Here is a 16,016-nt window from a genome sequence, read left to right as displayed (position 1 = left end):
CATTCTCCACATCCTCTGAAAACTATTTTTGAATATGGCTCCTGGAATCTGAAAGTTTTATTTATTCACTGAGTAATAATGGTTGTAGTGCCAATAGCAATGGGATGTCCACAGTAAGAGCTCTGGAATGATATAAAAATAGTTGGGCTACAGCAATAAATAACATCACTGGTGCTTTAAAAAAACCTGCCAAAGTTCTGATTCTGTTTGTTTTGGAATGTGCATGAGGCAATATGCTGCTTTCAGCTCTGCCTGCACATGACTCCTTGTGAGCAGCCCTGAGTGTATACCCTTGGGAGAAGACCGGCCTTGGCTGTAGACAAGTGAGGAACTTCACCATGATGCACAGGAGAGGCACAGGATCAGGAACAGTATGGACTAACTGGAGCCACCGATGGCCTGTGGTACTCATACACATCTAGGCTAGTGGGAACACTTCTCAAAGGTTTAATTAGTGTTATGTTTAATTACCAATGGTCAAAAGAAAAGGATAGGCACAGTCCAAAAGATAAAATATACAAATGATATCTCATCTCCTGTGGTTTCCTGACTTCAGGTCCCTCACAGGCTCTACTATCAAACTACTTTCCAGGTGTTTGCACCTCAGCTCCATAATTGTTACAATCCTTAAGCATTCAAGCCATTTCCCTGAGCTAGTTTTTATTTTCCTTCCCCATCTACTTACCATCTTTAGCAGTGAGGTATCTGCTGCATTAAAAAAGGTTTCAGGGGAGAGAAGCAGGGAGAGAACAGGCACTCGTAGTCCAAGCAGAGTCCAAGAGGACTGACATTGTTAAAGCACTGTTGAGCCAAAGCACTTGTTGAATTCCTTATTTTACTTAAAAATTATACAGAGAGATATACAAAAGTGATGCATTAAATCAGTTTCATTTGTGTCATGGACCTTTATAGACTTTGAATTCCAGTCACAGACCATACACACATCAACTGATAGCGCATTTTCTCCTTAGACAACAATTCTCAGCCTTTCACTTTGCAGGAGTTGAGAATCAGCTTAACCTTCAGCTTAAAAACACTCCTATAGTCCTTTATCAAAGGATATTAAAAGGTAAACTAAGTGGAAAGTAAAGCTATAGTGGGCTCCTTATTTTGAATCAAGGGCTTACAAAATAACACTTTCAGAAGGCAGGTTCCTTAGTGGTTTCAGACCAGTTGTGTGCTCATATTTGCACCTTACACAGGTGAGTAGTGCAGAGCTGCTGAGCCATCTCCAGGGAGCAGATGTGAAAAGGAGATCGAGTTGCTGTGAATAAAGGTATGTAGGTACACTCCTTCCTCAGTCTGCGGCTGGCTGAAGACACAAATACTGATTTGATGCACAACATCGGGGAAAAAACCCACATTTTTATTACTTCAAAAAGTCCAATTTTGAAGAGGTTGTCCTGAAGACAAATGATGCAGTGATTGCCTCTCCCCTCACCTCCTGGCATTTCCAATGCCAGCAGAATTCCACAGTAACCAGCTAACCATATACACTTAATCCAAGTGAGGAAAAAAAAAAATGAAGTTCAAGATTTCCATTTCCAGTGCTGCTCACTGGAACTACTTTAAAAACAATTCAGGGGCAGCCAGCAGTGCAGACTTTGCTAGGTTTGAGTGCTCTACTCAGAACAGAGCCAGCTTCTTGTCTTCTGGTATTGTGAAAGTGTCATTGAATAGAGTGAGTCCTCACTGCAATATTTAACAAAAAATCATTATTTTTATTAAAATGGAGGCTGAACCATCAGTCCAACACCAGATGTCCATTTAGCTGTACCAGTGATTGAAGGAAAAAGCCCAAGAACCAACCCCAAACAGTGCACCCTAAGCACAGAGTTAAAGCTCCAAACAACTTCAACAGCTGCAGCTTACTCTTGTTTGTTCAACTTTACGTACATTCCTGCACCATGAAAATCAGCTTTCTCAAGGGTAAAAGAGAGGAGGGCTAGTTTCAGGTAGTGCAGTAACACTCAATATAGCTCCTTTAATGTCTTTACACAGTAAACAGACTTGTATTTATACCAACACCCTGGTTTGTACTCTCTTATTTACATGAACACTCGTACATATATACAGGTTAGCAAAATACAGTGCTTCTCCCAGAACCAAGTAAGTGCATTTCAGCTACACCTTTGTTACACAACTAGTGCCTTAAAAAACCAAAACCCACTCCCTTGTTTTCCTGTGCACAGTGATTCCACTTAGCTAAATCCTACAGTGGTTAATTCCCTTCCCTTGTGGTAGTTCCTGCAGTCACAGAATACCATCAGCTCTGGACTGACACTTGCAGTCCACTCTGGCAGTAAGGAAGAGGTTTCAAGAGTCCAGCTCCAATTGTTCTTGGTTTTCACTGAGTCTTAACATCAGCTGTTGTTCATAATAAAGGCTCTTTGCATAGTTTATTTCTTGAGATAGCTTTACTGCAATCACTTCAGATTTCACTTTCACCTGCAGAAAGAAAGGTGATTTTTCTTAATGCTGTTGTCTAAAAGCAAAATATATTTATGGTTTTTACTTCACTAACTGAAGGGATTAGGTTTGAGGTCTCCTGAAAGGAACAGAAATGTTTCAGTGGAGACTCCTCAGTGCTGAGACTGAAGCAGGGAAGAACTGACAGAGGGAGAGACAGGTAAACAGGGATAGGTGTTTTGGGGTGAAAGCAAAAATGTCTTGCAGTATTTAAAGTTAGCTCCTTTGCTTCCCCTTCTACCTTTTATCTGGCTTGTCTGTTTGGAATGTAAACTGACTTGGGTCAGAGGTGAGCTTGTAACCTTGCCTGTAAAACAGGACCTTGAGTAACTACTGTAATGAAGCAAAAAAAAACCCCAGAACCCTGTAATGGCTTTTAGAAGTGAGGGCTCTGATGAACTTACTTGCATTGACATAAACACTGCTTCCAAGCTCAGATGCTCTGCAGTACAGAAATACTATGGATAGGGGAAGAGTCAAGAGACAGCAAGGTACCCAAGTTTCATGCATGCATTGTGAAGTTAAAAGCCTTTCTCAATACACATTCTCTACTAAAACTTCTCTGTCTGCAGGAGTATTTTAGATTCTGCCTTCAACTTTTCTCAGGAATTTAGGGAGCCAGTTCTATTGTCACCTAAACCTGTTAGGCAGCAGCTATTTTCACTGCTGACAAAGTTCTCATTGTTACGTAGCACAGGATAAAACACTAATTACTACAAACACTTCCAGCACAAAGGGAAAAGAAACCTTGCATGAATGAAACAACAGGTGCTAGATCCTTACCATTGGTCTTTGTTGGGATGGGCCTGGCATTGCTACACCACTACTTGTGTTCACAGCTTTCTTGGTCAGCTGTATATACACCTCCCCATGGTCTTTTGAAACGAGGCAGTGGTAGAGATCGTCATACTTGACTTCCAGGAAGATGGCCTCCCGGTCTGTGTTGTCACCACTCTTCAGAAAATAAACAGCTTTAGAAGAAATGAGAACACAGTAGCTGTCTATGTTCTCCACTGCTATGAAGCTGCAAAGAAGAAAGAAGAAATTATAAACTTGAAGCTAAAAACTAGCAAATGTCTTCATCTGTTAAGAGTGACCTTTAGAAGCCTTTTAGAAAGGGAATGGTGTAACATGTACAATTCATCTGTATTCAATTTAAAATGGTCTAGAATTAAAGTTGAGGAAGTACCTTCTTGCCCAGTTAAAAAAGATGGTGCTGTAAATCAAATATTAGTGCTGAATGCCCTGACTGCTAGCATTGGACATGTAAAAATGTCCTTTATGAAAGCTTAAAATAGTAATTTCCTTGGACTGCAGCACTGCAAGTCCTAGTACTGAAGTTTAAGTTCAGTTCCATTGCTAGTACCTGGAAGGTTTGGAGACATTTATGACAAAAGCATTATCCTTCTGCACTTTGTAAACCTGCTGGGCTTCCTTTTACCACACACCTCTCCTGCCTTTGAAACAAAAAACAAGTTTAACCCACTGCCTGGATCAGTAGCCAGAAAAGAGAAATTAGCTGTTTAACACGAGGGTGAAAGGTTAAGCAGCAAGCAGGTTTCCTCCGAGAGATTAGTCTGAGTGATGAATAGTAGAGGTAGAAAGAGTGAGGGAAGAATACTGGAAATTGTGATGGCTGAAGAGGTTGATGTGTGAAAAAAATAACAGTAAGGACTGAAAAAGTGAAATACAAAAGTTCTCACACAACTGCTTCTCCTCCCTTACTGATTCACTGCTGAAATGAACCTCATTAGTGGTTTTTTTAAATGCTGAAGTCTTCAGAAAATTAAACATGAAATCATAACTTGAGTGCTAAAGAGAGCAATAATGCTCTGGCAGCAACTCTGTACAACCCAGATTCTCAGGCTGTCAGGTAGTTTCAAAATCACTGTGTTCTGAACTGTTGCTTACAGAAGTCTGGCTGCTGTTGTCCTGATACATTCAGCAGAGTACTCCACTGTCTCTGAGGTCAGTGAAGATGGTCAGCGCCAAGAGTTTTGGTAGATGAGAAAGGATCCAAACTGCCATCAGCTCTACCAGCTAACTAACACTTTGCACAATCCCTCTGAGCTATATCCAAATAAACCATAGCTATAAATGGAAATTTAACAGCCAAAAGTATTTCAAGAGGTCAGATCACTGTTTCTTTTCATGATATAGAAGAATAATTCCAGTAATTTTCTATTGTAGTCCTCTGCACTGAACTGTTCTTTTCCCTGCCTGGTGCCTCCCAGCGGACCTGTGCCCTCCCTGCTTCCTGGAGTTAACAACATCCATTGTCATTGACCTGCTGAGAAGAGCACGGCCATTCTAATAAAACAAGAGATCTGTAATGTGCTTTGTCCAGCTCTAACCTTGGATGGAACTAAGGGCTGGGATAATTTAATTGTGTTCCTTGAAATAAAACCAAAGCTGACAAAAACATCTACTTTGGCTGAAAAAAATCCTAGGTGAAAGACAATGTTCCCACTCTTCCTGGAACTCGTCAGAGGTCAAACACTTTGGGGTGAGGTTTTGTCTTTAAAGTGACTTAAGTAGGCTGGAGAAGGATATTTTTACAAACTGCCATAGAAAAGCTACATTCTGTGCAGTTTTACAGCCTGGGGAAGGATCATCTTGTTCTGTTAGACAGGCACACAAAAGCAAGTACAGACTGCTACAGCCAGCCTAGCTCTGAGTCAGGTCAGACTTCCCCACAGGTGGAACCAGGGGAACCTTGCTGGCACATGGGCTTGCTTTGCTCCCTTTTGAGCTAGGAAGGAAGATGAAAAGGTGACTATCAGAAGCCCCTAACACACATCACTGTCCTTAGCAATTGTCACAGCAAAGCTGAGGTTTTGTATCCCCACCCAGGCAGAACAGCTGTTGATAGATGGTATCACAGCCCCACCATCCAGGGGTGTCCATGGAGAGAGCTGAAGCACTGAAAACTGCTACAAAGTTCAGTGGATTTCTGTTTTCTCCCTAAGAGCACCAGATTATCTCTCATTTTCCATACAGTATTTGTGGTGGTGTCATGTATACATTTTGAGGAATGGAAAGGAGGTCAGTGACTTAATGGTGAAGCACAGAAACATTAGCTAATTTGTAGTCCAAGCTCTAGATTTTGTTCTAAGTTTGAGTCATGCATCATTACCCATTTTCTCTTGCCAACTGTTACTTTCTTCTGTATCTAAGATCTCAAAATGGGTATTGAACCTTTTAAAGATAGTACCTTGAAGCAGTATCTTTAAAAAACCCCTATACTTCTACACTATTAAAAAGATCTCAAATTAATAAAATGAAAAATTAAATGAAACATGAGCCAATAGAACAAAGTAGAAGAAACCAGATCTCTGGTGAATTTGTGGGGTTTTTAACAACATCAGGAAGTAATTACACAATATTTTCCAGAAGTGAAACAGTGAGCCTAAGTGGAAAAAAATGTGGAAACATTTAGTTAGAACAGTAGAGCAAGGTATTAAACCCCCTTTTATGGATTTAGCTCTGAAGGAAAATATGCAAATAATCAGGTCTTTAAATGTGGTTCTGATTATGATAGGAGGATAAAAGTCAGGGGCATAATTTTGTACTTATTTTCCATGACAAGAAACACTGTTTCCTTGTTGAATGATGTTCTTAATGGTTAAAGACCCAGTGAATGAAGAGTGTGACTCTATGACAAAAGCTCACTGATCTGCTGAGAGGTACAGCTGCTAAAAGCTGACAGGGTTTTCTTGGTCACAAATTGCTCTCTTTCAATTCTCCCTCCCTAGGAGCCAGACTGTGTATGCATAAACACTCTTGAATATTTGAGATGGACACAAGATAACAAGAGTGTAAAATCCCAGGGCCACAAGCAAGAGGCAGATTACAAGGTCTCCCTTCTAGGCAGTTGAAGGTAGAGGCACAAGGCTCTGGGAGCACCCAGTGGCACCTGCAGGACATCTGAGGACAGGTCACCAGGTGCTCAAGCTGTGCTGGTGATCTGTACTGAGAGACAGCAAAGTATGTGTGCCTGTGTGTGTAAAGCAGCTTCAGTTCCTCTGCCCAAAGATGTGCAGCAACAGCACTGCCTCAAGTACTTACAACTCATCTTGGATGTTGTCGGTCAGCTTGAAGAGCTGTTCTTGTCCTTCTGCTTGACTTTCTGAGTAGCAGGGCAAGAGCCCTTGAGGTCCTCTGCAGCAGCGTGGCTTCCTCACTCTCTCTGCTTGTGTCCTACATGCAAGATAGATGCAGAAAAAGATCTTAGTGCACCAGCAGTACTTTTCCTTCCACTGAAACCTGGCAGGACACAACTTTTTGTTTATTTAGAAAAGCAAAACATGACAGAGCCTTTAAAAATACAGTGTCTTGACAGAGACAGCACAGATATTTCTGAAGTCATACGGTTTTACATTCCAAAGAAACACTTACAGTTTTCTTCTACATTTAAGGAGCAATGTGCTAAATGAAGAGGGAACCTACACCACATACACTGTCTGCAGATTTGGGGATCCGTTTATCAACAGTTTTACCGATTTGACTCTTTCTTCACACTTCTGTAGAGAGAATAAGAGCGCACCAATCTAGATGGAACTCACATTGATGAACAGTGTCAGTAGCTTGAAAATGGAAGGGTTACAGAAATAAGAGCATGCAGTCAAGACTAAAGAACCCTCCACAGCAGGGTCCAGCATACTTTACCTTTTTTGAGCATCTATTAAAAAATGACAGTAATACAGAAGACACAGACACATGTGTGGCCTCACACACATCAGAGGTTGATACTGGCCACAGTGCTGAAGAACTGCAGGTTCCTCCTTTAGCAATATTTTGTTAAAAAATAATATTCTGAATTCCTTCAAGCTTTTGAAATGCCCTGCCCATGAAAATTATGTTCCAGGCTGCCTGGCCCTGCTTTATTCTTTGTCCTTTCCCCACAGCATCACTCTGGGTCTGTTCTTTCAGGCTGCTGCCATTACTTTCCAAGCCAAATGCACCGTATTTGGTTAGTGCTCTCTAATTCCCATCTTGGTTCTCTGTAAAGATCCTGTACAAAGAACTGCTTCGACCCTTTTTGATCAAGACAGAAAAAGAATCCCACCTAACAAGGCCTTCTCTTTGTAAGCTGCTTGGGAATAGCACACAGAAGTGTACCCCCCTTCTAAGCTTTGCTCCCTGCAGATGTTTTCTCTGGAGCCTTGTTCCTTTGTTACCTTTCCCTTTCAGCAGTCCTGTCCCAGACTGCAAACCCATGCACCCTTTTAAAACCTGCTTTTCTTTGAGTTTTTCACACCCCTGCCTTTTAACAGCAACAGACTTATCTTTTTGTCCTTTCTTCCTTGGCTGCAGTAATGTCACAGGAAGAGTCTCTTCTATGTCATTGCTGACTTAATATCCTCTCTGCTGCTCTCCCTGGGTGAATGGCCTCTTGGTGTGTTTCAGCTATCCTTGCTCTGTCTGCTATCAAGAAGGTATTTTGCAGACAAGGTGCAGAAGGCAAAGATGCAGGGTTTCCAGCACAGCAGACACAAATACCAGCCAGCTGGTATTTTTAATAACTTTGTGACTATCTGCTAAATCCTGATTTTGTTCATCAGCCCTGCATCCCTGACCTGCCTAACAAATTACAGTGGCTCAGAAGTACTGCTTATTACTGATCCCCTTGGAGAGAAGCTTTGGAGGGACACAAGCTCTTGACTGAGCTGAGCTATGGTTGTGCTAGGAGGGAGTCAGTTTGTCAGCAGGGAGGATGAAATGAGAAGTGGAAATTCACCAACTGAAAGAATGCAAAACACAGCAAGGGCTTAAGAAACCATAACAAATGTGGTCATTAATACTGCCAGTAAAATGTTGTCAGTCAAATTTTCAGTTTTCCCTCTGCTTTACCTGTCCTGCTGCACTGCTTTTGGTTAGACCTTCAGTAGTTAATTAGTGTTAGCATTCAAGCTAAAAAATGCCAGCATAAAAATTGTAATTTGCTGCATAAAGGCACTCAGTTCTGTCATGTGCAAAAAGTGCAATGTCTTAGAACTGCCTTCTTCCTTCAGTAGCATTCTGATCAGAATAGCTTGAACCCTAGATAAATAGATGATTAAATAAAGAGCTGAACACTAGATAAATATAAATAAAAGCTGAACACTACATAAACAGCACTGTAACTCTGGAGCAGATCACCTCTCTTGCCTCTTAAACACATAAGGAGGATTCACCTGTGCCAGGTACAGTTACACAGTTACACAACAGCACTGTTGTCCTTCTGATCCTGCCCCAGAGGTAACAGTAAGTGCCTGTTTTTACCTATTAGATTCTTACGAAGTAGTCAACAAAAGTACTCATTTGCCTTCATGAGATGCAGAATACTGAGGCGAAGTCCCAAAGGGTTCCAACCACTGTCATTCAAATCTTGCTGCTTGTCCTACTTCCTAGCTGCCAAAAGCAGTGAAATGGCAAAATTTCACTTACCCAAGAGGCCTCCATTGGCTGTTGAACCTTTACCAGCACCTGTAGCTTCTATTGACAACTGTAAAGTGTAAACCTCTAAAGCATAATGAATTTCTTAATTAACTAGTGGACAGTCAATAGCTTTTACTGTTAAGCATTCAGGACAGTTAGATACCATCCACATGCGAGTGAGCAGCAATGCTGCATTATTGCTTTCACAGTAACCATCTTTCAGGTAAACATCCAACTGTGCTATTTCCTCTAACAGCACTCTGAGAAGGGGTAGCTATAAGCACTGCAATCAAGACTGCTGTATAGGAATGAAAGAACAGGACCTTCAGATTAGAGACCAGAACATGGGTGAGCACTGGTTTCCAGCGTCTGGCTCAGAGGCAGGTCAGTACCTACAGAAGTACTGGGCACCACAGTGACTTTCTGAAAGGCTTGGCAATTTCTGAGCTGAAGGTTTGGTTGTGATTGTTTCTAGGCTGTGTTTTTGTTTTTAAATTGAAATACTTAAGAGTGCAGTGCTTGTTGTCCCCATGCTCCTCCCTGCTAAAATGTTGATCCTAGTGATAAAAGATGTTTCTCATTTAAGTGGTAAGGGTCAGCTCCTTTTCAACTAAGTGCCACTAGTGCTAGCATAAATCACACTGGTTTAGTCCACCAGCCCCTGGCAAACTGGTGTGTTTGGTCTGGACAGCTAAAAACATTCCACAGTAGAACACATTTTTAGATTTTTTTTTAATCTAGGACTGTGTTCTACTGTCTCCAGTTACATTCTGTAAATAACAAGCAACACTGATGAAACAAAAAGCTGAAGATTTGTAAAGCAGGAGGAACGGTGGTGTGCCCACATCTGTGTTACATTAAACATGCACTCAACAGCTCTGCTGATTCCTTTTTAATAAGCACACAAAGGCAATACAAGACAGAAATGCCCTCACGTCTACTAGTCACAGCAGGGAAGAGTGCTGCTGAATGAAGACACAAAGAGATTGGAAATGGTGTCAGAAGGCTGAGGCACAGACTCTGGTTCCTCACTGTTCAGGCAAAGCTGAACACTGGAGAGTCTCACTTCAGATGACTGTGTGCACACTAAAACCAATGAGCAGTGTTAATTGGTTAGCTTTTGCTTAACAGTTCACAGAATTCCTGTCATTCAGTTGGCCAGTTTAAAGCCAGAGGTTTTGTCACCAGAGCCATTGATGCACAGAAGTTGTTCAGGGACTGCTGGTGATAATTATTTACCAACTTGGACAAGAGACGTCACACATTTTACAGAATGACTTATCCTGTCCTTTCACCTTCACCCAATGGGATACCCTTGGAGGTCTGCACTGCCAGGTACACAGATCTGATTCTTGCTGGAGGCATCAGTATCCAGTGGCTTTGAGAACAGTAACCATCACACAGCTTTGAGTCTTTTGGACCTAAAACATTTCCTTGACATTTACCTAGACTGCTTTGACAAAAACATTAGCGAAACTCAGAAGGTATCAAACTTTGACAGTCTGAAAACAAAACACTGCACGTCTTTTATAGACAAATCTACCTCTTTCTGTTTCCTCACTATCACACCCAGAGTAACTATTCAGAATAAAAGAACTTTAGGAAATGTAGCAATTTCTCCTGAGAGAAAAGCAGCAGCAAGGAAAAACTGTGACTGATAAAGGCCCCTGAAACTATTGCTTAATGGAAGAGGCTCTTCACAGAGACTTCACCCTGCCTGTCACCAGAACCCCAAGTCCAGTCTAGCTGGCAAACACCAGTGAGCAAGTAGTCAGCCTGCCAAGCCCTCTAGAGAGATCTCTGGCCACAGGGCTCTCCCCTACATGCTAGTAGTAATTTCTTTCAGCTAGACCCAGTTCTTGCTGCCAGAACTTCCATCAACTGTCATCAACATGTTGCATTTGTAAAGGTGTTCCAGTTTAACAGCCTCATCGTTCCAACCTGTTTAAAACAGCAACTCACTGGTTCTGGTATAGCTCACATTCTGTCAGTGTTTCCATTGTAAACTCGTTTTTTTTCAGGTTTACATAAAATTTATTGATAAAAGCCTGCTCTGGGCTGTAACTTGGCATACAGACTTTCAGCCTGGGAACAATTTTTAAACCCTTGAAATAACGATAAAACAACCTTAGTTCAAACAGAAGAAAATTGGCAGGTAATATAGGCCTATGAAACAACTCAATTGCTGCTTGTATTTTGAAGAAATAATATCAAACCTGTTACTTACTTGGCTTTGGAAAAAGTCTGGTTCATAAATACAGGGAGTGCTTTGTCTAAGGAGGCTTTACTGCCTTTCAGACATTAAGACATGATTTGATCTGATAAAGGAGGAACAGCTTTACTTCCTCTGTCACATTTAGATGGATATTAGGAAAAATTCCTGCACTGAATGAGTGGTTAAGCCCTGGAACAGGCTGCCCAGGGAAGTGGTGGAATCACTATTCCTGGAAGCATTCAAAAACCAAGTAGATGAGGTGCTTAGGACATGGTTTAGTGGTGGATTTAGCAGTGTTAGGTTAATGGTTGGACTCAACGGTTTTGGAGGTCTTTTCCAACCTTAATAATTCTGTCAAATACCCAGCAGCTGGAATACCTGCTACCATTGCTCCAGTTCAGCCCTGACTGCAAGTGTCATCATCCCATACAGATAAATTCACAAAACACAGAGCAGAGGCAGTACTTGTCTCACAGTCATGCACTGGGAGGACACAGTGTAAAGCATGCTCAGAAGTGCCAGAATCGATGATCTGTAAGCAATTTGTACCTTAAAAATTCACCTCAAAGTTCAGCCATAACAGCCACCCTCTCCAGAAGCAGCAGCCATACCTCAGGATCATCAGGCTGACAGATGAAAACAAACCTGAGCCATTTTTGTTACCATCTCCGTTGCATATCACGCCTGTGGCAAATACTAAAAATCCAGTATTTCCACAATTCTTTCCTCACTGATTTTGTTTCAAAGTGCTGAACCCTTTCAATAGGCAGGAATGTATGTCCCCTGCAGCCCCTGAGCAGAAGAGGACAGACAGCATTATTTTTATGTGCTAGTTCTCTGCGCCTGAGAACATTAAATGACTTGGGCCTGATTTCAGACAAACCTCTAGCAGTCTGGATTGCACGTTCTGCTGTGACTCTGCTGGCAGACAGCAGTGCTCTATTTCAAAAGGGTAAGTACAGTTGTCTCCTTCCCAGTGTTGGATTTTGGGGCTGCAGTTCCCAATAGGCAGATGATTTCTGGAAGAAATGAGACCTGAACCTGGCAGGGCTCTGTGCTGGAATTCACTCGCCGGTTCAGACATTGATGCTTTTAAGGTGTGTTCCAAGGCACAGGCAGTGCAGTCAGCCCCAGTGCTGGATTTGGCATTAGAACGTCTCAGTTAGATGCAAGAATGTGTAAAATCATGAGCCAGACAGCTCCCTGCTGACTGCATATCTGAGGAACCTTATATGCACCGTTTATTCCAGCAAACGCATGGAATATATTGTGCTTGTTAAAAGTGCTCCCCAAACGCTAGTTTCAGGCAGAAACATGCAAATAAACAGTGCCTAGGGTTAAAACCTCCCACTTACAGTCAAATCTCTCCTCTTCTGAGGGATCTACCAGCTCAGACACTGAAGACCTTTATCTGACCCAATATACTTCTAGGAGTACTACAGCATGCTGAAGAAGCAACTGTTTATCATTCAGGCTGTTCCTGCCAACTCCTCAGAGATGTAGCTTTTCTCCCCCCCACCCCTTCCCCTTTTGTATATAAGATCAAAACAAAACTGAAGACTACTCATTGGGTTTATGATTACATACAACCTCTCCAGGCTCCAAGTTCAAAAGGAAGTGAGAAGAGCTTAATAAGACATCAAGAATCACTTTCAACCCAGCAGAGCAGCAGATGTACCCATCCAAACAGCACATTCTTATGACATCTGCATTACAAGCCCCAAGTCTGGGTAAGGTGTGTGTGCCTATGTACTAGACAAGTGCCTGGCACTGACACCAATCATACTCTGAAAGCTCTGTGACTCTGACCAAGCAGTGGTCACCCTTTAGCACCTGTGCCGTCTCTGACTGCAGTAGCTGTGCAGCAAACAAACACTGTCTCAAGCACTTTGTTAGCACCAACCATAAGGAGTGAACACCTCAGTTTTCGATTTCTCTTCCTGACTGATCACAGAGTGATGACAGAGCAATCACCTTAGCTTCGTGTCTCACAAATGTGTTGAAAAATGCTCAAATTCCCCTTCTCATTCAGTGAAAGAGTTCTTAGCAGGGATTGCTTGCAAACACCGAGCCGAAAGACATGAGCTGAATGTGCCTTAAACAAGGTTAAAGAGCCCAGGGCCATAATGCTACTGTACCTTGGTGCACAGAGTGAAGCCTTAGAACTTCTGAACAGTCTGCTGACAGGCAGGGCTGCATAGCAGACAAACCATTTGTCTTATTTCTGTGATCGTATTTGCAGGAGTCCCATCAAAACCCATCCATGCTGGCCAAGCAACGCCTGTTTGTTGTAAATGCAAACACAGTCACTTGAAGTGTGACAGAAAGGTTTCTGATTGTACTCCTACCTTCCTATCCACTTTGGGAAAGAAAGCAAACCAGGGGCCCCTGCCCAGCACCAGGACATTAGCTGCTAGGTGTGTGTGAAGAGCTGTGTGACATGGAACTCAGATGTGTTTCCCCTTCAGACCCTCCTTGGTACAATTTTCAGTTGATATAGCCAGGGCTGCAACAGGCATGGTAAAGTCCTCTAGCACAGACTTCACCTAAGGAAAAGCTACTCCGGAAGTTTGTTTTGATTTTTAAAGTTAGCAGTTGCAAGAGCAAGTTAAATCAACTGGCCGTACTTAGAGAACTGATAAAGAGCATTCCACATGTTAACAGCAATATTAGGTGGAAGAATTATCTATAAAAATACCAGCCACATGCTAAATGAGGTGACATCAAGGCAATAAATAGCTCCATCTGCATGAAAGAGTTTGTAGAACAACCCAGAAGACATCTCTGAACAAACAAGTTCTATGGATAAAGTAGTACTGAAAAAAAAGGTGGGTTGGATTTTGTTTTGTATGTGGGGGGGTTGGGTGGGGGTGTGTGCGGGTAAAAAAAGAAAAACAGTTTTGCATATTTTTCTCAGATCACTTTATAAATCTGCTGCACATTAGCTATCAGACACACATGGAATTTTTTTTCCCCCAAGTAAAGAAAGCTGAAGGTTTACATTTTTAATAGCAATGTGCCTATTTCTGAATGGCAGCAGTATATATTACATGCAGTGTGAGAGGGTTAAACAGGACAGCCTCAACTCTTTATAAACTTTTGCCCTCTGGATATGTACTCATTGGCTGCTGTACAAGACTTGAGCTGTATTACACGCCTTAACGATATGGTTCAACTGTCGGTCAGGCTCGGGGCCTGGCAATAGGCCAGACCGCAATCAATGGGACACAAACCTCCCCCTTTCAGATCATCACGCAGGCTCATATTATCTCCTTTTTGTCGTGCTGGTTAAATTTATGGAGCAGAACCCCGAAGCTGCATTCCTTGGCTTGGGCCGGCCCACGCGGGCCTCCCTTTGTTTGGTACTGTAAGCGAGGCGTGCTTTGGAGGATTGCAGGGTTGTTAGTTCAGGCACTGACTGTTTGCTCATGACTGAAATGAAAAGAGTTCAGTGGAAGGGCAAAAGGACAGCACAAGTGTAAAACCCCATCCCAGCAGGCCCTGGGCTCTCATCTACAGCCTCTGGACTAGGACTGAACAGAAACCCTTACCCTTAATGACAAAGGAAAACTGTCTACTAACAGGTAAACAGCCTAGAAGGACCTCAGCACATACTCTGCCCCAAGGTCCTTTGCTTTCAAGTAAGCCTGCAATTACTACATAAATACGAACCTCATCTGGCTTCCAGTCCTGCTCAGGAGTGGTGTTAGTTTTAAAGCAGTGCTTTGTCTCTGAATTTGAAAACAGAACCTGTCAGTGCAAACAGCACTACATGTCCAGCCACATGCTTTAACATTTCTACCCTTTTAAACATGTGCATTAACCTCAGAGAACCTGATCCATGGTATTTGTGCTTGAGTGGAGGACATAGCAAGGAATCCTAGCAAGACACAAGAGTACTGGAAATAGAGTACTTTGTGTATAATGAGCATGTCCTGCAGTTTTATGTTTAGTCTCAAAACAGAAAAAAAAAATCCACCTTTGGGTATGCTCAGACACTCTCTACTCAAAGCTTTATTACTTGGTAATTAAAAGGCACTTCTTGATACAGGTCACAAAACTAAGGATGTAAAGGAACTTCTAATGGGGTCTCAAGGCAGAATCATCTGGAGTGAGAGCACATAGAAGGACACCTGAAAGATATCCCAGATACACACAAGAGAAATACCTAATGACACACTAGGACTCCTGCTGATGATGCAGGAAACAGAAGGTACTTGTGTGCTCATGCCTCAGCAGAAAACACCTATGCTTACTTTCATCACTACTCACACTAGTAAAACTTATTCCCAGAAGCTACCCTAGACCTGCTGTACCAGACTTCACCCCTTTGGCACCACAAGCAGATGTTTCAGGATGTGAGGTCACACAGCCACTGCACTGGCAAGCAGCTCACCCATTTGTGCTTTAGGAATAAGTAAATAAACAAATGCTCCATTGCTGTTGCACTACACCAGTTTCATCTCTCCTGCTATTTTTATGAACTGATAATACCAGTAAGAGGGCCAAAAGATATTAGAAAACCCACAGAATGTGTATTAAACTTGTTTCAGTTCTGGGGATCAAGTCTGACTGGTTTAGTGCTGTCTGATGATCTGTCCTGGTACGTTCCAGCAGACACGTCTGTTTTGAATAAAGCTTTTGTTCCCTTCTGGAGCTCATACGTCTCAACTTCTCCCACCTAGTCCTAAGCAAGTAGATTTGTGAATGGAAACTCTGGACACTTTATTGCCTGGTCTTTGGTGACTTTTCAGATTGTTCTGCTGTGGCTAATGCATGAACGTATTTCAAAGTCTCTCCAATTCAGTCCTACGAGCTAGCACTGCGGAGCAGTTCAATCTGCAGCTCTGTGATTGTTTCAGCCCAAGAAAACTGTTACATAGAATACACTGAAACAACAGCATCATTCAGC

The 16,016-nt window shown here is 42.3% G+C and overlaps 1 protein-coding gene across 2 annotated transcripts in view; it reads right to left on the bottom strand.

The window, feature by feature from the left end:
- Positions 1–944: 944 nt before the first annotated feature.
- The window catches only part of VPS13D (vacuolar protein sorting 13 homolog D), a 94,499-nt gene continuing 79,427 nt past the window's right edge, over positions 945–16,016 (bottom strand). For both annotated transcript variants that reach the window (XM_054394928.1, XM_054394929.1), the window contains 3 exons: positions 6,538–6,669; positions 3,253–3,493; positions 945–2,448 (listed from right to left, as the gene is read on the bottom strand). In XM_054394928.1, coding sequence (XP_054250903.1) covers positions 2,317–2,448; positions 3,253–3,493; positions 6,538–6,669 — 505 coding nt within the window. In that variant the 3' untranslated portion in view covers positions 945–2,316. The remainder of the gene's footprint in view (positions 2,449–3,252; positions 3,494–6,537; positions 6,670–16,016) is intronic.

Source organism: Indicator indicator, chromosome 32, assembly GCF_027791375.1.
Source record: "Indicator indicator isolate 239-I01 chromosome 32, UM_Iind_1.1, whole genome shotgun sequence".
Classification (NCBI taxonomy): domain Eukaryota; kingdom Metazoa; phylum Chordata; class Aves; order Piciformes; family Indicatoridae; genus Indicator; species Indicator indicator.
The sequence above is the reverse complement of the archived record's forward strand: the minus strand, read 5'-3'. Positions and strand labels throughout refer to the sequence as shown.